Here is a 26,025-nt window from a genome sequence, read left to right on the forward strand (position 1 = left end):
AATATTTAGGGGGGCATGAGCAACCCCCTTGTCTCCTTCTGTTCCAGCACATATGCTATCATGAGATATAATGTGATGACTATCAGTAAGGAAATCTAGGCACATTTGCTCTCTGTAGAGTTAGACTATATAAGTATGTTGTAACAAACGTGCTTTCATTTAACCCCTTCCTGACAGAGCCAGTTTTTGCGTTCCTGACAGAGCCATTTTTTTCAAATCTGACATGTTTCACTTAAGTGGGGATAACTTTTTTTTGCTTTTACTTATCCCAGTGATTTTGAGATTGTTTTCTCGTGACACATTGTCCTTCAAGTTAGTGGCAAATTTGGGTCGATACAGTCTGTGTTTTTTTGTGAAAAATACCAAAATGTCGTGAAAAAATGGAAAATTTTGCAATTTGCAAAATGTCACATTTTCTGCTTGTGAGACAAATAAACATACCACTCAAAATAGTTAATAACTAACAAAGACCATATGTCTACTTTATGTTGCAATCATTATTTCAACCTCCTTTTCATTTTTTTGGACACTAGGAGGCTTCAAATATGAATAGCAAATTCTCAAATTTTCAAGAAAATTTCAAACACTGATTTTTTTAGGGACCAGGTCAGTTCTGATGTGACTTTGAGGGACTTGTATGTGAGACACCCCCATAAATGATGCCATTTCAAAAACTGTACCCCTCACAGTATTCAAAACAGCATTTTGGAAGTTTGTTAACCCTTTAGGTGTTTCACAGGAATTAAAACAAAGTGTAGGTGAAATTTCAAAATTTCTTTTTTTTTGCAGAGTTTCAATTTTAATACGTTTTTCTAACGAACACAGTAGATTTTACTAGAGAAATGTGACTAAAAATTGATTCCCCCAATTCTTTTGTTTTCATAAATATCCTATATGTGGCCCTAGTGTGCACGTTGACCAAACCACAGGCTTCATAATAGAAGGAGCACCTACTTGATTTTGGAGCCTCCTTTTTATGAGATTTTTTTTTAGGCACCATGTAGGTTTCTAGGCACCATAAGTGCTAAAAGTTAGGAACCTCCCCCACAAGTCACCCCATTTTGCAAACTACACCCTTCAGGGAATTCATTTAGGGGTATAGTGTACATTTCAAACCCCCAGGGGTTTCACCAATTTTGATACAACTGGGCTGTGAAAATGAAAAAATTAAATTTTTCATTTTCACAGCTCAGTTGTATCAAAATTGGTGAAACCCCTGGGGGTTTGAAATGTACACTATACCCCCTGATGAATTCCCTGAAGGGTGTAGTTTGCAAAATGGGGTCACTTGTGGGGGGGTTCCACTGTATGGGCGCTTCAGGGGTCATTCAACCAGAATCTGTGCTGCAAAATCCAAAAATCACTCCTTCCCTTCTGAGTCCTGCCATGCACCCAACTGGTATTTTTTGGTCACATGTGAGGCATTGCCATACTCGGGAGAAATTGGGGCACAGATTTTGGGGTGCTTGGTCTCCTTCATTCCTTGTGAAAATGAAAAATTTTGAGCCAGATCTGCATTTTTGTGTAAAAAAGGCGGCGAGGGGGGATGTCTGCTGTCAGGGACAGCAGACATCTCTTAACGGTCACCGCGTCTATAGACGCAGTGACAGTTAGAAGCCATGACGTACATGTACGTCAAATGTCGGGAAGTACTTCCCGACCATGACGTACATGTACGTCAAATGTCGGGAAGGGGTTAAAAAGTAAAAAGATCTAATCCAAATGATTTGCATTATGCAGACACTCAGCAAATTCATGCAGCATCCACTTCTTTTGATTCCATCTGGTTATTAATTACCAGGCTAGCATTCAATTGAAGTCTTATCTGAACTCCAAGTAATAAGTGTTTCATTAACAATCTCTGGGTAGAAGTTAGAATTCGCTTTGGTGCTTCCAGACTCGCACAAACAGCCAGTGGGGAAAGAAGCAGAGCAGAAACATTATTCTAAATGAATTAAAGATCCTTATGATCTACCACAGTCATTTCCTATTTTCTTCCTTCTCCATGAATTCTGAGTGAAAACATGTGTCACAACATCACCATCCCAGGAACTTCTGCCTGAACTATGCAGTGCTGGCAAATGTTCTATTGACACTGTCCCCCAGCCTTTACTGGCTCAGCAGAAAGGATTTGTGGAGATGAAGAATTGCATGTACAAAGGAAAGCTATATTCATGAGTAGCGATCACAAATCAGAATTCATGTCAGTAAATATGCCTGCACCAGAATTTGTAGAAAGACAAAAACTAAAATGCTGGGTGTATAAGCTTTTCTATAAAGTATACCCGCCTACACAGTTTAATAGTAAGCCATTTTGAAGGGAAGTTAGTAGTGTATTAAATAGAAAGGGGTGTATTCCCACGTGACACGAGCATTATAGAACCATATATGTTGCCTGGTGTCTCACTTGTTCCACTATTCTAAACTCCAATTCCAATCTCAAACCAGTACATGGCTACAACAACAACCAACCATCCCTTAACGGAGATGTCCACATATGGACTGGTCATTGCCATTGAAAAGATCACAATCCTCTCCTGAAAGCTATTTAGTAACCGAGTGTTCCACCGCAGCCACTTCCAAACTGGAGACAAATGTACAGTGTGTGCAGCATTTATCTGCTGCTGGGCTCATCACTTTCACTCCTTTAGTCATCACATCTGGCACTTGCTGTAAAGGCCCCCATACATTAGGCCGACTTGTCCTTAAGACAAGTCGGACCCAATTCTCCTGTGAGCTCCCCGGGAGGCTCACATACAATTTGGAACTTGATGAGCCAAATTTGACATGTGGTAAATCGCTTGCGATTTATCACATGTCGGGGCGCAGGCGGTGAGGGGCAGGGGGCGGCGGTGCTCTCATCAGGGGGAGCTGTGGGGCGGGCAGCGGGTCCCTGAGCGCCAGGGAGTGCTGACCTGGCCGGGCGGTGGTGCCGGGTGCGGCGAGTGCTGGTGGCTGACCTGGCCGGGCATGTGATAACAAATAGCAGCAGCAGGGACGGGACGCGCAGTGAGAGAGCTCTCAGCCAATCAAAGAACGGCCGGTCATTTGACAGGTATTTTAAAAATCTAATAGCCGCCACTGCGCGTCCCGTCCCCGCTGCTGCTATTTGTTATCACATGCCCGGCCAGGTCAGCCAGCAGCACGTCCCCTCCCGACTCCCGCAGCGCTGCTGATATATATGAACATCACCGCCCGGCCAGGTCAGCACTCCCTGGCGCTCAGGGACCCACTGCCCCCCCGGTGTCTGCATGCATATGCCTGTCAGGTGGACAGGCATATGCATACAGGGAGGTCGGATGTGATCGTATGTACTGACCGTCCGACCTCCCTGATCCGGTCCGATGCGCACGGGACCGCACATCGGATCGAATCAGATATAACACACCTGCGATTTTGGGCCGATTTCACCCGATTATCGTCACAAAGTGCCGAAATCGGATGAAATTGTCCCAAAATCGGATAGTGTATGGGGACCTTAAGTCAGGAGATGCTGGTTACTATGACTAATAACAAGTGCTTAGATCCAGTAAAAGCTAAATTTCCTGATTTAATTGCTGGGAACTACAGTATACAGTCATTTTGAATAACTTCAGGACACTTAGGGACTGATTCTCTAAGCTTCAAAAGTGATACAATAGAGAGTGATAAACAACCATCGGTACTTATGTAGTATCTGGGCTGCCGATTTTTTGATTGTATGCCTTAAGTTAAGGCATACAATCAGATGCGATGCGATGCGATATCGCATCGCATCGCATCCGATATCGGATGCGATATCGGATGCGATGACCCGATTTTTCCATAGGAATCAATGTTAAAATGATTCCTATGGAAAAATGGGTCCTTTTCATACCCCTACTATCCAAGTGGGCATGGAGTTGGATATAAACCTGTGGCGAGCGTAGCGAGCCACCGAGCCCGAAGCGTGGCGAGCGAAGCGAGCCCCGCGAGGGGACGGTATTCGTCCCCTCGCGGGGCTCGCTTCGCTCGCCACGCTTCGGGCTCGGTGGCTCGCTACGCTCGCCACAGGTTTATATCCAACTCCATGCCCACTTGGATAGTAGGGGTATGAAAAGGACCCATTTTTCCCATTGAATTCCATGTTAAAATGGACTCAGTCCATTTTAACATTGATTCCTATGGAAAAATCGGGTCATCGCATCGAATCGCATGGTCGCATGCGATGCGATGCGATCTCCCGATCCGACCCGATTTAGAAATCGGCAGCCCAGTTACTACATAAGTACCCAACCATCCAATCAGCTCCTGTTTGACATTTTTCAAACACAGTCTGTGACATGGCAGGTAGGCGCTGATTGGCTGTTTATCACTTTTGAAGCTTAGATAATCTGGCCCTTAATGTGGGAGCTGAATCGCCGTGATTGGAATTGAATAACTGGCCAATCACTGCTCCTTTCGGAGCACTGTACGACCTTTCGATCCTCCGTGAGCCATCTGGGCCTTTCCATGTCGCAAGGATCGCTTGCGGTCTTTTCACATGCAATCACGTTCCCTGCCGATGGGAGTGCATATGTGCATCACATACGATCTCTTGAATCACAGGGCTGTGCATTTGATTGGATGTCAAAAAACTGTACAACACACATTGGGTTGTTTGTTGAAAAACACAAAGAGATCCCTACTTTTTCATTACAAGAAGTTCGGCAATGCGTGTCCGTTTCAAATGGGAACTAACAATATTGTTTACTGACTATTTTTGTTGTTGATTTGGTTCTTGATAAAAAAAAAAAGTTACTTTTTAGTCCAATTTTGTTATATTTGATGACTATAAAATGTTACTTTTTTATTTATGTACAGTTTGTTATATAACGCAGCATATTCCGTTGCGCTTTACAATTTGAAGCTATCATGCTTGTGTTTCATGGAAACGTCTTAAGGCGTATAAATCCGCATAAATAAGGGTTCCTGTAGTAAGAGGTTTACACACACATATACATATATATATATATATATATATATATATATACATACATATATATATATATACACATACATACATACATATATATATATATACACATACATACATACATAATATATATATATATATATATATATATATATATATATATATATATATATATATATATATATATATATATATATATATATATATATATATATATGGAAGAGTCCGCACTCAGGGTAGATTGTTGTCATAGGGGGTGCTCCAACAGATGAATGAACATCACAAGGATATAGAAGTATATGAAATGGGCACTCACCAAGGTCTTTAAATTCAGCAAAAGAAATTTATTCACGAAATGATAATACATCCGACGTGACGTTACGTTTCTATCAAAAGATCGTCATCAGGAAAATAACAACACAGGTAACAGGTATCATTCCCAACAGCAGGCAACCTGGTATCCATCCATGGAGGAGATACAACTGTATAGCTTTACCGGGCCAGTTTAAATACCCTCACACAGGAAGTGACCACTGCACTTCCTGGTGCAACATCACACGAGATTGTACCGCTGTTGATGTTGCACCAGGAAGTGCAGTGGTCACTTCCTGTGTGAGGGTATTTAAACTGGCCCGGTGAGGCCATACAGTTGTATCTCCTCCATGGATGGATACCAGGTTGCCTGCTGTTGGGAATGATACCTGTTACCTGTGTTGTTATTTTCCTGATGACGATCTTTTGATCGAAACGTCACGTCACGTCGGATGTATTGTCATTTCGTGAATAAATTTCTTTTGCTGAATTTAAAGACCTTGGTGAGTGCCCATTTCATATACTTCTATATATATATATATATATATATATATATATATATATATATATATATATATATATATATATATATATATATATATATATATATATATATATATATATATATATATATATATATATATATATATATATATATATATATATATATTACTTATATGTTAGTTGGGCGTCCACTAAGCTATTTGCTTAGTTTTACGCTGCGCTCGCCACGCTTCTGGCTCGCTGCACTCGCCACACTATATAACAGCAACTCCATGCCGACATGGATAGTGGGGGAATGAGCATACTAACTATAGTGGGCGTCCAACTAACATAAGTACCAAAAATCACAGTGGAATCGATATGTAACTCCTAGTTAGTATTATGGTATAATGGGGGGGGGGGGGTGTTTAGTAAATAACATACCATTCTGTTGCTAGCTGCAGGCTAGAAATTACCCACAAATGATGGGAGTCTTGCATTTAGCTCCTGAAGGTGTGGGCAACTCCAAAAAAGTTCAAAGAATTTTAAATAAAAATCACCCAAAACATTTTGTCCCGTCATTCGGATAACATAGTTCTCAGTGCTTCTGCATTCGGTTATTCCTATAGATCAGTATTCGGTGATCCTGTGTCAGTAAGTTTTTAGGGCACGATGCTGAGTTCTTGTAGTGGGATCTGAAGGACAGTGGATAATCACTTCAGTTGTTGCTTACAGCCTTCATTAAAAACCAGAGGTGATGCTTTTGTTTTCTAGCCATACTTACAAGGCGCCATGACATCTGCTTTACCATTTTGTGACTGCAAAACTGCAGAGAACACCTCTCAATAGAAGATGAACTCTGACAGCTACTACTTTAATTTACGAAAGCCTCTTCTAAAAAATAAATGAGAAAAGTAATTCTATCACCTGGTATAACATATCTATTTTTAGAAAAAAGTGTTTACGTTTACCCATTTTAAGCCCCAAGTACACACGGGTGTGTACTGTCCCTTCCTTTTTATTTTAAAATTAGATTTTACCCTTACATCTGCTCATTGGAATGTGCCCACAATATGCAAATTTGCTGTGGAAACTGATGGCTGGTTTCAAATGGAGTTACATTGTGTAAATTTGCCATAACACATGGTAGGACCCAATGTGCGCCGAATTAAATAGAACCATTAGTGACCATCAGCAGCGTAGCTTTGTTTGGGGCGCCTCCCCCCACCGTTAATGGGGGGGCGCCCCCCCCCCCCTCCCCGCCCGTCCGGCCCCCCTCCCCCCATTGCCGCATGCTTACCTGTCCGTGCGTCCCGGTTCCCTTCCTGGCTTCAATAAATTCTATGCAGACGGACCACGATAAAATGGCCGCCCCCATACCACAGACAGTTTCAGAGAACAGTCTGCTTTATGGGGCAGCCATTTTATCGTGGTCCGTCTCCATAGCATTGATTGAAGCCAGGAGGGGAGCCGGGACGCGCGGACAGGTAAGCATGCGGGGGATGGGGGATTACTATAGCACCGCAGCCCCCCCGGCGCCCCCATGTGCACAGTGCCCCCCCCCCGCGACCGCGGGGGCTGCGGTGCTATAGTTACGCCACTGGTGACTATTTTACTGCATCTGGGTGCCTGTACATATAAAAATGGGGGGCATCTAGCCAAAATCGCGTCGCATTGTATACCACACAATAGCATACAATGCAACGTGATTTTCTCTTCAAAGGAATTTCAAGGGAAATCACGTCAAATCGTGTCGCATCGCATGCTTAAGGTACTGGCATACAATTTCAACATTGGGCGCCAAGATAATACACAAGTACCAAAGTAATTCCCAGGTATAGGTTCAGGTCTATTATACAGCTCAGCAATACATAGCCATACATAAACACCACACTGTGGCTTGACTTCCTCAACCAAAAGGAATTAAGGGATCTCACAGAAATCTCACCACAATACACAGCGGTGGATTGCAACACTCTGCACGTGTGTTGTCTTTATTAGCATGTTGCTGTACACACAGTTTATAGCCAAGCCTGTTATTCCGGTCATTGCACAACTTTCAGTTTAATGGACAGACATCCTGTCCCCTAAACAGCTTACTCCTGTTAAAGGGAATTAGCTATGCTGATAGAAGCCTGTGGATCTCACCATAGGAGTTGTCCGACAAAAGTAAGAAAGCCCTGCCTTGCAAAATAAATTGCCAGATAAAGTATATCCACCAGAAAACAATTGGAAATGTAAGGCAACATGAATAACTGAATAGAGATATAGTACTAATGTGGCCTCATGCGCCTATCCTTTAACCATATGGCATAAGACATTTGGAGTGACTTATGCTGGCCATCAGACCAACTTTCCTCCAATCATCCAACTTGCCTGTCCCACTAAAATCCCACCCCACACACCTAACCTACATTTTCAGCAAACTAGCCAACCTGAGAACTTTTTCCGCAGACCAGTCAACTTCTCTTCAAAGTGTGAGGACACAGAAGTCATCAGTGCCTACTCCTACATATTTGGAATACTTTAAGTAGAAGGAAAGGGGTGATTGTGGGTGCAGGGTGATTTCAGGTGATATCGTAATGATATATTACGAGCTTATGGGGTGGGCCACATGACACCGGAAGGGTCTCACAGCCACAGCTGACGACGGGGAGTAATATGCGATGGTAACCGATGCCAACGAGGGGTGGGATGGCCTGAGCGGTGATCACTGGTGCTGCTGTCCACAGGGGAATATGGTGTAATTCTGCCAGTAATAGCAAGGTGGGGGAGATGGGAGGGAACAGGGTGCTCTGCTGTTAGTGATTGCAGGGTGATAAGAAATGCTGATGTCAGTGATAGCAGGGGGTGGGGATAGGGTGTGCCATTGTCAGTGTTAGCAGGTTTGATTTGTCACAACTAGACTGAAGAATATTTGAAAGAGTGTGAGAGCAACCAGCTGATAATCTTTTGCTTCCACGCACTATCAGATTACCTTTTAAACTAGCCACCCCAGCTGGCACCAGCGCCCTCTTCGCCATCCCGCCTCCTCCTCTGCTGCTCACCCGGTCCTGGCCAGGGGAGTAGCAGCAGCCAAATCAGACAGTCTGATTTGGCCGCATTGAATAGGGCATGTTGGATCCATTGCGACAAATGGATCAGACTAATTGAATATACCCTTTATATTCTCTTTCTCTGCAAGATGCTTGCAAATAGCAGCTCATACTGCCCAGTAGATGACTACCATAACTGAAATCAATGGAATGCATTCAGTCAGCATAAATCCATTAGATATGCATTATGTACTAATTTCATCCATAAAGTCACAGAAAAAGCTTGTGATCTTCTACCACCACTGTCACTTATACAGATAGTGTTCATATACTGTATGTACAAGTCAGGGAACACTCTGTTCAAGCCATAAGCCAGTAACAGAAATGCCAACACAATGCAGTATAATGTATTTCCAGTGCAGTTCTATACAGCGTTTTGAATTGGTTTTATTGTGTTTTACACAGAAACATCAAATTTTGTAAAAATATCCCTCTCTCTATCCCATGCATGTTTAAATTAAAAGCTCATCAATAAACATAAAAATAATTACATCAAATGAAAATCGTGAGGCTAGCACTAAAAAAACGTTTCAGTGCAAGTAGCTTAAACTACTTAACAGAATTCCTTGGCTGACTATTTATTTGGAACTCAAATAACTTATCAGTTTGATCTATGAATAAGGCGGAGGAATGTCAATGAGCATTTCCATCCTGCAAGAAACAATAGGGGGAATTATACAAAATAACACACCCTGACAAATATGGGACTGTGTTTACAAATCATTTTTCTGCAAAGATTAAAAATAACATACATGAATAATTCGGCGCCAAGTGCAACACACGCATTTACATCATTACATTTGGAAGAAAAAAACTTTTAACCTTATCTCAATTTCATACAGTGTCTGTTTGGCATTTCTGTTTTGTTTAACAATTTGAAGAAATTGGTGCTCGTTCAGGTTAGGAGGCAGGGCTGCAAATTGGCAGCCATAACTATTTTCGCTAGACAATGCATGTGCACGGTATGCTGTGCACATGGTCCCCCTGCAAACAAGGCCAGCAAAAAAATGCAGGTGGACACAGTCGTTGGGAGGGAGGGCTACTGACTTCAGCAGCGGCAGCAATCGCCCCATAAACATCACAGTGCTGAGTCTTGACTTGCACGTCCCTGCACATGGGAGGGGGTCATTCTACGGTGATTGAAATCAAGTGGATTTCCGACCTCTTCGCACGGCTGCGATGGCATCCACAGCTGTGCACAGAGGAGGGTTTCCACTCTTGCGCGGCAGCAGCTAACTAATCGCTGGGCTGCGAAGATTTGCAGCCCAGCGATCTTGGAATCGGCCTCATTGGGGTCTCACAAGATGTTGCAGTTTCTGTAAAATGCATTGAAAGGTTTACAAGCAAAAAAATCAGTCACCACAGTCAGATACTCAGAAGGTCACAAGGGTTACTAAATATGCACAAACGATATAGGAGGCGCTTGCAAAAGTACACTGCATAAAAATATCTATTTTATATGGAAAAAAGAAAAAGTATACTATACAAAAAACTACCAATGAAATATTCACGCTCTTCAATATACAAACTACGATTCAGTCAGTGTGATGTGTGTGCAATTATAATTTGATGATTGATTTTGATAGATCAATTGAACATATTCAATTAGTTTTGGGGCAATGCACAGTAATCGTGCAATAAATAGTTCTACCAAACACCAGCGAGGAAAAAAAATAACTGAAATCTGGCCACATCTAAAGCTTTGCAGAATATATAATACATCCGGCTGTGAACACTATCACACTGTGTGTGGTCATAGACGAACGCACTGATCAAGCCCATGGATATTTGGCCAGACTGAATACAAATGCAGACAGTATTATTCATAGGATTGTCCCACTGGAGAAAGCAATTTGAGATGTTCGCTTTTGGGAACTGAAAAATAAAAAGCAGCAGGTGACATTGTATAATTCTGTTAGGATAGGATAAGGTTACAAGCGCTAAATGCCAAATCTGTTGGAGTTTACAACATATGTAGCAATTTTAGAAGATGTACTGAATGGTGTGGGATACTCGGGTTTCCATACAGATTTGTACACCAAACATCAATACGCTATAAATTAGCATTTTATTTGCATTGCAGATATACCAATCAATATGTTGGGTGAAAGTTTAACTGCACAGGAATTAAGCTGGGTACACACTGGACAATAGATCATAAGGATATGGACAAGATCACCTGCATATCTGCCATGTACGGATCGGCGTGCGATATCGCTCAGTGTGTATGCACCACCACCAATATAGATAACTAGATCTGTGACCATGGGAATCGCTAAGTGTGTAACCAGCTTTAGTTTTACACATGTACAAAGTTAGTTTCTAAAGAATAGAACCAGGTGTGCGTTGTAGCACTTTGTATACAGATTTAGAAACGTCACACACCAAATTGATCAGTACAATCTAGAAAAAGTAGATTTTTGCATCAGGTTGTTTTATAAACCTGAATAAACACACATTTTGAGCGATTAGACACATGGGAATTGGTGAGAGACATGAGAGGCTGTTTGTGTGACTGCTGCAATGGTGTATGAGAACGCATCTGCGCACACACACTGTAATATGACATAATGTACATGTCCTAGTGGCTATAGGAATTATAGGCAGAGGTACTAAAGGTTGAGTATCCCGTATCCAAATAATTCTGAAAACCATAGTCTCCAAAATGTACTTTTATTTTTTGCTAAAAACCTACTGGGTACATCTGTAACTGGCACTACTGAAGAAATAACATGCAACTGGCACGAAGGGGTATATTCAATACCGTGGCTTCCTGCTCACTGTCACCGCTCGCCCTGTCAGTATTCAATCGAGACCCCCCTCATATGCCGATTCCCCCCTTCTCCATTTTTTTTTTTTTGAGCGAGGGGGAAATCAGCATATGTGGCTGTTTGGGGGATCCTCGCCTTACTGTGAAGGCGAGGATTACCCCGGAACATTGAATAGGGCGAGCGGCCAGCGAGGGGGTTAAACAGCGAGGATAGTTTTCTGTGATCCTCGCTGTTTAACCCCCTCATGGGCCGCTCGCTGCACCATTGAATAAGACACTAAATATGTGCAAGGACATGATTGCTGGGCATTCACAATTCAGTGCCTGAGATAGTACACAAACTTTGTTATTTCATGCACAAATAAAATATATTTGTGTGTATTTTATGTGGTTGATGTGCTTATACAACATAAATGCAAGATACCTCATTCAAATAAAAATATTCCAAAATATGGAATCAGTTATCCCAAATTCTTCTGGTCCCGAGCATTTTTGGATAAGGGATACTCAACCTATACAGTCCGGTCCCGGTAGAGGCGTTCTTTTGGGGTGCGAGTGAAGGGTGGACAATCATTAATCAGCAAAAATAACTATCAGCTAGACCAGTGGTTACATGAGGTGCCTTGATACTATTGCAACAGTGGCTCAGGGCCAAATCTAATTATTTATGATCAAAGGAATAGACACAACCAGTACTGGTAGCTACCAATCATAAAACAATTAGACAGAAGTACAACTGTACACCTCCACATAACAGACCATAAAGGATGACACGTTTAGCCTTTATTTATTTTTTTAAAACCCTAAACTTTGGGGTGCCGTGATTCCAAAAAGTTTGGGAACCACTGAACAAGACTATTTCCCGCTGATCAATGTTGATATGGTGCCAGTTACCAAAATAAATAAATAGAACATAGATAAAGAAATGATCTTGATCACTTCTGATCATGTTTTGTAAAGGTCTTTATTCAATTCCTCATGAACATATTCAATCACAGGGGTTGGGTAATGGAAGTGGGATTTTGTTTCTGTGTTCTAAAATAAGCAAAGAAAAACCCTAATAAATGTTCATGGAGACTGGGTGGTATATTCCTCTTGTTCTGGTGAGCACAATAGAGCTCAGTGCAAATCTGCTACTTTAACATCCAATATAATTAGATAATAGAGAAAAGTAGCTGATCTATCTTGTGCCGGGAACAATGCTGATTCCACAAACTCTGAATATTTATTGTGTATTCTAAGCACCGAGCAAAGAAATACAAGTGGAGGTGGACAGAAACAGTTTGATTAAACCACCAACACAGGCCACACCTTTTTTCCGTTTTATACATTTTTATTTATAAAGGGACAAAATTTGAAGCAGCCCAGTATATTGAGTGAGATGATGCAGATAACAAGGACATGAATGTGATTTAAATAATTATGAACACCGGGCCAGAGTCAGATTTATACACAATTATTGGTGGAATGTGCATAAACGCCAATCCATATGCATGTGCGCACACAGGGGGGGGGGGGGGTTACGAGTACCAAGAAAGTCCCCTGGCTGCCGATCCCAGCAGCCTCTGCAAGTGGCTTCGTTACACAGGACAGAACAAGAGGCTAGCCGCTGACCGGGGAAGTAGTAAATGCTGGCATCCTGCCTGTTGGAGGGGGGAGTCTGTGCTGTCTATCTATAGAGGGGAGGTGGGAGATTATTTTATTGGTTCAGTAATCAATTATTTGGAAACCCCTTTTCAGAATCCTGCATTTGCCACTGATATGCAGAACACATGGCACAAGCGCCTGAGCTCTGATAACCATTCTGTGTAACCATCAAGTTAATCAGAGAGGCATATTCAATTGCTGCCCGCCCGCCCATCCCTGCACCCATGTGCATGCCGGCGATATGCAATTGTCTCAGCTCGTTAACTCCAGGAGTGGTGCTAATTAGTTTAGTCATTGTGTACAGGTTAGGTACAACAATGCTACAATTTTTAAACTGTATTGTTAGAATGTAATTGCTTTAAATACCTTATACAGAGATAGCCACAAACGTGAGCTGCAACGGGTGCCGGAAGGGATCCCGACAGTCAAAACACTGACAGCCGGGTTCCCGACGGCAGTTGGCTATTTTCCCTCTTGGGGGTCCACGACCCCCATAGAGGCAGAATAGAATAGGTGGCTCGCTACGTGCCCGCAGCATGGCAAGCGCAGCGAGCCTGCAAGGGGCTTTGTTGCGCTCGCCATGCTGTCTGGGTCCGGCCAGTCGGGATAATGACTGTCGGACCCCTATACCACACCCAGATTAAACTACCTCAGCTCAGGTACCTAGTGTTCCTCTCTTCCCATACTAGTAACATGAGCATATAGACCAGAAATGCTATAGGAGTGGCTACACAGGAATACAGATGATATGAAGAACATTGTGCACAACTAAAACACACAGAAGTAAATGGCCGGAGAAGTCCATCTAGCTTGAACCTTATTATGTGCAACATGCAAATACAGTTATGTCCTCATACTTCTAACCCCCATACGCCACGCAGCACGAGATGCCTCCAGGTTGTGTACACCTCCGATAACGTTGGGCATCTTTACTGCTGAAAATGCATCTAAGGGGCCAATTCAGACCGGTTGGCAAAATTGACAGGCAGGGTGTGGTTCTTCAGAAGTGTGCCCACAAAAACAGAGGCTGCGCTGATGGGAACGCTGGGCAGACACCTGTGAATGCAGGCACGCCCCTGTCTGCTTGTCACACATCCTCAGCGACTACCCCCAAATTCACACATGAACAGGCAAGATAAAAGTCCAGGCTTACTTCCATCTACGGAGGGGAGAAATTATTTGATGGGGAGTAACAATCACATGATTTCTCCACGGTGCGGATGTATGTGAGTGGATTGTGTCGCGGGGAAGGGGGGGGGGGGAACGTGTGTTTTGTGGGGCAGATTTACATGCTCACTAAGCAGCGAATATACGCAGCCTAACGAGCAGGTCTGAATTGCCCCCTTAGTCCCAATGCAAAGTGGCCAGGACACACAGACTGCACTGATTAATGTAACATGACACTTGTGTGTATATGGTGTGTGACCGAGTCTGTATACAGAGCAGAACAGAACTTAGTGATGGCTGCTACATTGTAGCGCATTGTACAGATGCAGGGACTCTGTCACACAGATATGTATGCGTATGGACAAATCAATCACCAGACGCTAAAAGATTCTCACGTGACCTGGCATGCTTGGCATGACTGCAGACAATATATAGCAGGACGTATCTGCATACAATTGTAACTCTTAAATACACTAATAGTGTGCACACATGGTAAGATTTGGCTTCCGATGTTCCCGATATAGTGAACATCCGAAGCCATATCGCATGCAAATTGCATGCTTTTTTTAGGGCTTGCAAGCCCGATGTCCTGCCGATGCGCGCTCCCGTGTGAGCGCAAATCGGCAGCCACATAGAGAGGGCAGGCAAGACTATATAGTGCCCCTCTAGCATGCCGTGAGACGCGAGTCCCAATGCGATCTGATCGCATCGGGACTCGCATCTCCCGGCAGGATCTGCCGTGTGTACACACCTTAACACATGGGGCAGCCTTCCCCAAAAGAGTAGTAAGCTATTTAAAAATAAAACACAACACGAAAAGAAAAATAAAATAGTGAACAGTAGCGTTGCTTATAAAATCACAGATGCAGCAGTTAAACTTCATTTACTGGATCTGGCGTGTCCTTACAAATACTGTAGGCACATTTGTGTATGACTTTCTGACCATATGTACTCCGGCATGCCTTTACCACATGTGCAGCATAGGGAGTACAGAAGATTCCACTGTGCACTATGATGCTTTCCCTTTATCAGATGGGAACATTAGAACTTTAAAGAATAAAATTTAATGTATGAATATTTCCAAAAAGTGAAGTGTCATTATCCCATCAGAAATCTGAAGTTCCAGGTTGAGCGAGCAAGGCTGGAAATTTCCAGCAGGGCAGTGAAACGGTGATGGAAAAAGAGCACAAAACTTTCCCTGGCCTGGTAAACCTCAATGTTATTTTCCAAACATGCTAACTGCACCAGATATGGTTGAAAATGTATTTTCCAGTGTCTGTCAGTTACAAAGCAATTTCATGGTCTTTGACACTGTCCATAAAGAAAGAAAAAATATTAAAATAATTATATAGTCTTCACCCTCGTCAAACAAGGGAAAACAGATTCCATGTCAGAATAGGTCACAAATAACTGTACCTCTTGAAGGGGGAACATTTTATAACAGCCCAATAATTTCCAAAGGAAGAGAATGACAAATTACAAAAAAAAACTAATAATTACTTTAACAAGTGGATTTGCCCAAGTCTAATGCCGCCCATACAGGGAGCGATAAGCTCCATGCATTCTGCTAGTTGTGATGCAATCTAGTTAAAAAAAATCATGGGCAACACAGACTTTCTGTGCAGTGAGATGGGATGTGCGCAGAAGCGCGCACCCCATCTCACAGTGTATGAGTGGTATAAATGTTACATAATACTCTAATCTGACAGCGATAAAACATGTTACACTATCGTGAAAATCCAGGTTATTGCCAGTGATAACATCTGCATCAGTGCCAAGTGGGAAAGGGTCTCATAAAAAATAAAAAAGCCAGTGAGCCAGTATCCTTTCCAGGTCATCTGACCACTGTCCTGTTTACAACATGGGGAAAGTCAGATTTCCTGGCTCTTGAAGATGTCATCTCCAAGTCTCGGCAGAAGAGACTAAACTTGTTGGTTGTATGAATGGTGCCAACCTGGGAAACACCAGAGTTGGAGCTAAAGTTGAAATGAGGTCTGTCCTGGCTTGGAACCACGTTAGGAGGTGTTAAGATGAGCTAGTCACCATTTTCTGGTGCCTCTTTCTTATGCCCACTAGATGCACAGAAGCCAAAACGGTTCACAGAAAACTTAATAGGATATGGACAGCATCACTTGTGGGATTAAATAACCAACACTCGTATTTAAACAGGCAACTGGTACATACATATGGAGCACCTCCCAGCAAGCCTGAGAAATTGCCAGATCCCCTGAGCTGGCAGTCAGGTGCTTTATCTGACTGGGACACGCGCATGTCCCCGTCAGCACAGCAGCGGGGAGCGGATTCCCTTCCCGTCTCCGCTTCAGGGAGACAGACAGTTAGTGGGGGCTGCGGGAGGCGACAGGGGAGCAGCGGGTAGCCAGCGGAATGTGGTGCATAAGCATCTTGTGTGCGCTTGACCCCTTCTCTTAGCGGGACCTGGCGAATTTATTTATTAACAGCTTCTTATATAGCGCAGCATATTCCGTTGCACTTTACAAATAGAATAGCCAGGAGCAGCTCCAATGTGAGCTGCTCCATCTGGCCTGCAGCTCACCCATCCCCTTACTGCCTAAAAGAATAATGCTGGCTACTGAGATGTTACATACACGGTCACTGCTCTTTTACTGCACAAGTGATTATTTACCCTATTCATCTAAAAGTTGGGCAGGGACATATCGCTCATTTATATAAAACCTTGACATGTTTGTACTCTACTTTGATCGGTAATATTATTTTGTGCCATTTGTCCAAAAGACACATACATGAGCCTACAGTGAAGGTACAGAGATAAGTCAAGAAAGCCATTTAGTACCAGTCACCATAGATCTTATCATAGAGACCAACGCAGTTGGCAGCAGATGCTACAGGGTAATGGATGATGGATGGCAGTGTCTGGCGCAGCTTGAAAAACAAAACTATTGAATGTTACACAGAGATAAGGAAGCGTGCAAGACATGACATTTATAAATAGGCTTTGTATAACACCTTTTATTTCAATCAGCAGGTATTTAAACAAATAGAAAGAAAGAGAAACAAGTGCAGAATTATTTTTATATAAACTTATCACAAAAATAATAATTGCCGATGCCTTCAAAAGGATATACTGAAACACTGGGTGAGATTTAATAGGATGACAGATTCAGAAAGTGAGAGATATGGTAAGAAATCTCCAGTTTTTCAAAGTGTACACTGCAAAACTTGTTTGGATTTGCAGTGTAAATGATTGCCGCTTTAAAAAAACTGGAGATTTCTTACCAAATCTCTCACTTTCTGAATCTCTCATCCTATTAAATCTCACCCATTACTCTGTATACACAGAAGCTGACCGGGTCTGATGGGACTTCTAGTTTCACAACCACTACCATAGAAAACTTATTTGCCCCTAAAAAAAAAGTGAGATCCTCTGTATGGTTTACGCAACATTGTGCTTATTTAAATAAGCTGCTCCTGGTAAGAAATCGGATACTCCCATGTTAAACTGAGAAAAACAAGGTCTTGGAGAATTGGGTTTGTGCACAAAGTTTATTTTTTTAGATTATTATTTCTAATACCCAGCTATCCATGCATAAACTGTTTTGAAGTGAGTAGAACTGGAACAGTGTTTTCATGCATTGTGATATGCGGTTGGAAAGCTTATGAATTTTTGAATACAACACAAACAGACTTCCTTAAGTGGACCCTTAAAGGCCTATAAGGGTCTATTAACCCCTTCAGTGGCAATCCTGAGAATTTTCCAGGCTGTGCCTCAGTGCCCAGTCTGGCAAGCCCAGAAAATTCTCGGGATTGTCACTGTTTACAGCCGGGCAGCATTGCTGAGTTCAATCACTGAACTCAGGCAGCTTCAGCATTCCCCTCTGCGGCGCCTTCTCCCCCCCTCCCCTCCGGGTTTTGTATTGAAGGCACCGGCGCATGACAAGCCGGCTGCCGGGGACAGGGACGCAGGTCCGGGCAGCCGCTGATTGACAGTGCAGCGGCGCTGCCCGGACCCAGGGAGGCAGTGGTGTTTTTTTTTTTTTTTTAAAGGGAGTGCTCCCCCCCAAAAAACCTCGCCCAGTGGAAAGCGCCCCCCCCCCCCCCCCCAAAAAAAAAACACCACTGAAGGGGTTAAATAAAAGACATTTTCACTTTACAAACTGATATTGATAAGCGACTCATCGGCAGAGTGGTCTGTGAATCAAACGCTATAGATATCTGTGTGAAATCCATGCGAGATCGATTACCAGTCAGTTATTTTTTCTCTTAATTGTTTTTGTATTCATTGGGATCATCTGTATCTGCTGCAGCAGCTCCTGCCCTGTTGTGGTTGGGAAGAGTAGGTGGATAGTTGAAGACTTGCTGTGCCTGCTGCAGCAGCTCCTGCCCTGCTGTGGTTGGGAAGAGTAGGTGGATAGTTGAAGACTTGCTGTGCCTACTGCAGCAGCTCCTGCCCTGCTGTGGTTGGGAAGAGTAGGTGGATAGTTGAAGACTTGCTGTGCCTGCTGCAGCAGCTCCTGCCCTGCTGTGGTTGGGAAGGGTAGGTGGATAGTTGAAGACTTGCTGTGCCTGCTGCAGCAGCTCCTGCCCTGCTGTGGTTGGGAAGAGTAGGTGGATAGTTGAAGACTTGCTGTGCCTGCTGCAGCAGCTCCTGCCCTGCTGTGGTTGGGAAGAGTAGGTGGATAGTTGAAGACTTGCTGTGCCTGATGCAGCAGCTTCTGCTCTGCTGTGGTTGGGTAGGGTAGGTGGATAGTTGAAGACTTGCTGTGCCTGCTGCAGCAGCTTCTGCTCTGCTGTGGTTGGGTAGGGTAGGTGAAACAAGAATTGCATAAGCATAAACTAACGCCCGTCCATGGGACAGCCCTTAAAACTAGACCCCAATAATCAGCCGCCCAGATCCCATGTGTTTTTGTCTGATCACTGTTCCAATTTCAACTGAACTAAACTGCAGCTAATTGGATCATTTGTCATTAGTCGTGATATTTGTCCGAAGCGACATCTGGAGGTAATCAAGCTTGCGTGTTTTTGTTTAAAAAAAAATTTGAAAAAATTTACTACTGTGTTTCACCGATAATAAGACACGGTCTTATTTAATTTTTTTGCAACAAAACACACAATAGGGCTTATGTATTACATTCAAACCTGCTGCCATCAAACCAGTTGTATTCTGCATTTCTGAGTAATAATAGGCACAATATATGTTGCTAGCATGGAAGACAAAATAACACCCAGAAATATGTGCACAGCCGGCAACTAAAGCCATGTTACTTGGGCTATTTATGGACATCCAGAAAAAGCAGAGCTGCAAAAATCAAAGCAGGAAGTAACCCATTTTGCGCTCTATTTACATACTTCCCACGTCTGTAAATAATAATGCCTATGACTTGCATTATGTCATGGAAGTAAAAACGGTCTCAATTAATTGCACACATTAATAAAAGAAAATGTCAGTGCTGAATTGCTTCCGTGAGCGCTCATACTCTGAATAAGAGCAGCAGAACTTCTACAACTTCATAGCGCAGCCCCAATGTTTTATCTCTAGCGCTTCCTTCTACCTCAAGAGAACAATTCTTGGCATAAAAAGTGAATGCCAATCTACTATCCATGTCATGAGGACCGATGTGGCTGCAGAATAGTTAAACACACGTTCTTTGATCTTATGCACTAGTTGCGATGTTTTTTCCTGTCACAGCTGGTGCTGTGTTCATTTCTCCATTCCCTCCAGGGCTTTTTCCAGAAGGCTGTGTACAGGACCATGCAAGCAGAGCATGTAAGATGTCTTGGATAGCAAACAACTTCTGCTCTGGCCACTTAACTTGAATAATAAAGAAATTTGTGATGCCAGTTTGAGGCCATATATTATTATTATTTTCTGCTATAGCTTCCATCTAAAGTGGCCGGAGCTATTCAATGATTGTGTCATTGGGTGCGAGTGCCACTGAGGTTTCACAAATGCATTGGGGATTAAGTGGCTAAACCTGTGCAGTCTACTAGGTGCACAGGCAAGGCATTTCTGCTCATCCCTATGGAGCCCGCAAGGGAAAATCTGAGCTTATATGTACCAGGCAGCGGCACAAACAACTGAATTGCTTCTGACACTTTAGACTGGAGCTAAAGCCAAGAAGAAATAATTGAATTGGATTTCCTATAAAAAAAAAAAAAACATTACAGGTCATTATGACGAATACAAATGTTTGCTTGCCCATTGTCACGGTATCCAGACCCTAGGACGACATTCATTGGGTCGACAGTCAGTAGATAGACATACTCATGGTCAACAGGGTCTAAAGGTCGACACAAGCTCTACATCAACAGTCAAAAAGTCGACAAGTTTTTCAGGTTTTCTTTGGTCTGACAGGCGGTATTTCATGCCTACTACAGCATGGTGGGAGAATAAAACAGTGTGGCGAGCGTAGCGAGGCACCATGCCCGAAGTATGCAGTACACTTTTTAGTGTCCATGTCGACTGTGTTAAAATTCGGGACAAAAAAAAAATAAACACACGAAAAATTTGACCTTTTGACTGTCAACTTAAAGCTTGTGTCGATCTTTAGACCCTGTCGACCATTCAGTGATTTCAACCTACTGACTGTCGACTATAATTTGTCGACCTAATGAATGTCGACCTAGCATACCATAAGCAATTTTCACTCACCTATTTAGACAAATTCATTTGGCACAATAGAGGTGTTTGTTGTGGCATACTATAATGGTGTAAGCCATAATAAATAAATGTTTACCAATTTATGGTGCAATAGTAAACAAAACATTAAAACAATCCGAGGTTGTGAAATAAACTTAATAAAAAGGACCAGTTCAGTGATCTATCCATCTATATTTTTTTCCTTCAGATCGCATAATAGAGAATAGACCGTGCTATGTTTTTATTTCATTGCAGCATATACAGAATGACACCAATCACTGAGAAATAATTTCCAACTCCTGGTCACAATGCAAAAGGATGTAATATCTGTCTGTAAGTTCCGGAAGTGTCCAAATATCTACACAGTGACATGTAAGAGACCCAATCTTCCATACGTCAGTTGCCAAATTGGAGAGATCTAACAATCCAGCGGTCACACAATTGTGTAATGCCAGGATACAGGAATAGAAAAGATTAGCCTAGGTGGCCAGTGACCAATAGAAAAGAAAGTAACAGTCACCGAGGATGCTGAAATCGGCACGAATGTTCTAAATAAGCCAAAATGTAACAATAAAACAACATTTTAATTGCTCAACATAACCAAACAAACTGATGTAAATAGTGTATGGCCTCATCCTAATCCAAAACTGACCAGACATCGGTTAGTCTCTAGGAACATTGTAAAGGAGCTTAATGAATGGCATATGAGCACGTATGAAGTCATCTGGCCAACCCATAAATTGTACAAAAGCATAAGGTGACAATTTTCAATGCATTATAATTATATATTTCTGAGCACTGAGAAACAGAGACAGCCAAGACATTACTTCTTTTATAAAATAAATGATCTAGTACTGCCGATGACTGGATCGTAGTACACATTAATTTACTATAGGTGATTATTCAATAGGTGAAATTAAGTTATAAAGTAATAAAAAAGAAACTTGCTGCTGATGTTACCGAGCTCGTCTACACTAAGGGGGTGATTCTGGTTGATTTGCAAGGCTTGAGATATCGCAGCATTGCGAGTCCCCCAGATGCCACCCTGCAAACACCAGTACGCCCGCACCACCCCCACCCCCCCACATGCCTGGTTTGTTCGCCTGGCACACAAATGGATGTTGAACATAAAAATCAATTTGCAGGCCAGGGGGAAACGCCCACAACGCGACGACCATCGAATGATGTGGTGAGTGCACGCATATATATGACTCTCAGGTCACTTAGATATGCGTGCACATTTGGGAAGTGGGCGGGCAGCTGTCCGCCCCCCGGCACCCACATCATGGGGTCATTTCCATGGGGACACCCAGCATTTCAAGGGTGTTCCCATGCACCTATCCTCCACCACGTGCACCTGGCGAACAGTATGTTCGCCGTGGCCACACGCACCCGGCACATGCACAGAAATGCGGCTGCGCATGAGCACACAATCGGTCCCCGTGTGAACGAGCAGCCAGATACGAATGGACCTGAATGAGGTCCTAAATCACTGCTGATGAGTCAATGCTACAAAATAATATAGTTATAGTGATGTCTCATGATGAGATCATGCACAAGGTGATGAGTCGGGCAGTGAAATCACCATAAAGCAGCCCATACACGTCCCGATGCGGGCTGCAATAGCAGGGATCACATTGCATTGCATTCCATGTGCATGCAATGCGATGCAATTTGATGAAACCTAAGTACAAAAAGTATGTGCAAGCACATATTTTTTGTACTGTGCGATGAGGTGCGCGGGAGCGCGCACCTCAAAGCACACATCGGCTCAGCACACTTAGCAGCATGTATGGGCAGCTTTACTCTACCACGACAGCCTGTATGACGGTCAAATGTTCAATAAGTGGTGGGATGTACGAAGCATTGAAAAATTATAAAATGTAGAGTGATAAACAACCAACCAGCCCCTACCTTTCATTTTTCTAACACAGCCTGTGACATGACAGTTAGGAGCTGATGTACAACCTATATTCCTTTTACACTGCAAACCTGGGTCTCTGAACATGTGTTTCAAGCAGTGTCACAGTCCCTTGAGACCTTGTTTAAACCACAGGATGGATCTGGTTTACTGACAAGGTTCCCCCTGCTGGAGCCTGGAGGTGACATCTCCAAGTGCCAGCTCTCTAGGAGCATGTAATGGGTCCTAGATCAGATGACTTCGGTCAATCATGTACTCTGTCACGTTACCAGTACCCAACTCTGCTCACTACAAGGGTTCGATTGTTGGCTCAGTAGATCCAATCTTTTTTTATGAGGACCCTTCTAAAATGAGAAGAGACACTCATTGGCCTGCCAATAACCCATTCAGTTATACCCCTTACAGACAGAAAAGTCTGAAAACCCCGGCAAATACTCGGCATTTCAAATGCCGGGTCATTTTGCAGAGAGCAGCCTCACCCGCTTCACGCAGAAGAACCAAATTACCGGGTTGGAAATTTCTACCCGGTGATTTGCTGAACAACACAGGTACAGTATTTCTTCCATGTGAAAGGGTCAACCCGGGTCATAAATCCTGTGTCCTTGACTCTGGTAAAGTCCAGGGTCGGAGACATGGGATTTACGGCCCAGGTTGACCCTTTCACACAGAAAAAGGACCCATGTTATTCACGAAATTACCAGGTAGAACTGCTTCACCCGGTAATTTTGTTTTCTGTCTGAAAGGGGTATAAGACACTTATTTCAGTGACATCTGCTGATGCAGCTATGTTTATGGACCCCGTACTTGTCCTCTATTTTCTTTAACTGTAATCACTGTTCTTGTTTTACATACCTGTTTATGTACTCTGTAATTGGGCACTTACAAACCCTTGTGACACGATATAGATAAATAAATAATAGTATCTAAGTAAAAGGTATATACACCAATAGGCAACATGAAATACTATGGGAACCAAATCGGGCAGCCTCCGAACCTTCAGTAGGGCTTCATGTTATTCCTAATCTAGCAATGAATGAAATGGATACATCTGATCAATGAATGACATCTGTAAAAACACATAGCATGTAATGCTTGTTGGGAAGGAATGCTGATAAAAAATAAACATGACAATGCAAGCAGCTGATGTATGCAATTGAGGGCTCGCAGGTCACATATGGATCCAGGCTCAAGTCAGTCCGCCTGTATTAACTGTGCATAGTGTATATAGACATGTGTGCACCTAGTTTATGACCTGAACAAGGTGTATATAGGAGTACTTGTGTGTGCATAGGGTATGACCTGGACAGTGGGTGTGTATGGGGTATAACTTGTTTGGTGTATATGTGCAGTGGGCATGCACAGAGCAGTGTGTATATAGGAGAGTGTGCCCATATAATACGACCCGGGCAGTGGGCGCACATAGAGTATGACTTGGCAGGTGTGTAAATGGGCAGGGGGCACACAGAGTATGACTTGGATGGTGTGTATATGGGAAGTAGGCACACATAGGGTGACATGGGCTGTGTGTATATAGTATTGTGTGTGTGTAGGGTACATCCTGGGCGGTGTGTATATAAAGGCAGCGGGGCACATTGTGCGACTTTTGCAGTGTGTGTATATAGAGCACGACATGTGCAGTGTTTATATGGGAAGTGGGCAAGCATGGGGTAGAACTTGGGCAGTGTGTATATAGGAGTACGTTTGTGTGTGTATAGTGTATGCCCTGGGCAGTGTGTGTGTGTGTGTGTGTAATATGGCAGTGGCTATACCATCCCGATTGTCGCCCTGTCACCCTGGAGAAGGGGAGGGAGGAGACCTCACCTGGAAAAGAAGTCGGCGATCCCTATCCGCCAGGGTCTCTCCTCGCCTTGGTCCTGCGGCCCCGGGTCCCCTTCTGCAATGCCGAGCCCGTCGTCCAGGTGATCTGGAGCGCTCTGCCGCCGGCTCACCTCGAACGTGTTGCGGGAGCTCAGGGTAACATCCAGGAAGCGGAAGCGATCGGCCTCGGCTGACACGAAGTAGCCGGCCACAGTGTGTGCGCTGACCGGGGAGGAATCGGAGCTGGACGAACTGTCCGAAGGAGCGGCGGCCGGGGAGGTGTCCGGGGGCTCCGGCCTATGGGAGCGTTCAGCGGAGCAGCACTGCCGGTGACAGGCGCAGGCCGGGCTCGCTATGCCGTTGGGCAGCTTGAGGGCGGGCTGGGGCAGGTAGTCCAGGTCGCCGTTGGTCATCCTCATGCCTGAGCCGGCGCCGTACAGCTGGAGGACCGATTTCCCGTCCCCGGCCTCCTCCTCCGCTTCTTCCCCTTCCTCTGTCAGGTCCTCCCCGCAGCGGTTGAAGGCAGGAGGACTCCCCTGGCCGCCGGCATCCTCCGGCCCAACCATTTGCTGCGCCCGGCCACCCTCAGCCCTAAGCAGCTGCTGACAGGCCGGCCCCGGGAGCGGTGCAGCGGCCGCCGCCTGGTCCCGGTGATGCGCTCCGTGGTGAGGGCGGTTACAGCCCGCTACACAAGTATCTCCCCTGCCAGGACTCTCTCTGATCCTGGGAGACGTTCCTGCTGCGCAACGCAGTCACATGACGCCGTCAAGGAGCATCGCCGGCACAGCGGGCTTCTGGGAGATGTAGTTTTCCCGCACATCCATCCTTTCCCATCTATCCTCTGCAAGTCTGCAAGACCAGTTTTTAGAGAGCTTTTTCCCAGTTGAGTTTACCGTGCATACTACACCTGGGTGATCCGCTGCGTATAGTACACCTGGCTGATTCCTGGCTTACAGTACAGCTGGGTGATTACCAGCTTACATCTGATCCCCTGTGTATAGTACCTCTGGGTGGTCGCCTACATAGTACCTCTGGGTGGTGTACAGTACATTTGGGTGATCCCCAGTGTACAGTACACCGGTCTGATTCCCTGCATACAGTACTTTGATCAGGTTAATCGGGATGAAAAAAGATGCACTAGTACTACTGCATTGACTCCAGTCTTCCTGTTCCACAGAGAGGCTCCTTACCTTATCCCTAGATGCCCACTGAGATCTCTACTATTTGGAAACCATGTTGAGACTGTATGAGACTCTGGAGAGT

The 26,025-nt window shown here is 43.9% G+C and overlaps 1 protein-coding gene across 2 annotated transcripts in view; it reads right to left on the reverse strand.

Moving 5' to 3' along the window:
* Window positions 1-25,524, reverse strand: part of TBC1D12 (TBC1 domain family member 12) — a 74,067-nt gene extending 48,543 nt beyond the window's left edge. Inside the window, exon 1 of one of the 2 annotated variants that reach the window (XM_083149014.1) lies at window positions 24,766-25,524. In XM_083149014.1, the coding sequence (XP_083005140.1) occupies window positions 24,766-25,328 (563 nt within the window). In that variant the 5' untranslated portion in view covers window positions 25,329-25,524. The remainder of the gene's footprint in view (window positions 1-24,765) is intronic. The other variant, XM_083149013.1, reaches the window with a different exon arrangement.
* Between the last annotated feature and the right edge of the window lie 501 nt (window positions 25,525-26,025).

This window comes from Crinia signifera, chromosome 6 (genome assembly GCF_055691185.1).
Source record: "Crinia signifera chromosome 6, ASM5569118v1, whole genome shotgun sequence".
In the NCBI taxonomy this organism is placed as follows: domain Eukaryota; kingdom Metazoa; phylum Chordata; class Amphibia; order Anura; family Myobatrachidae; genus Crinia; species Crinia signifera.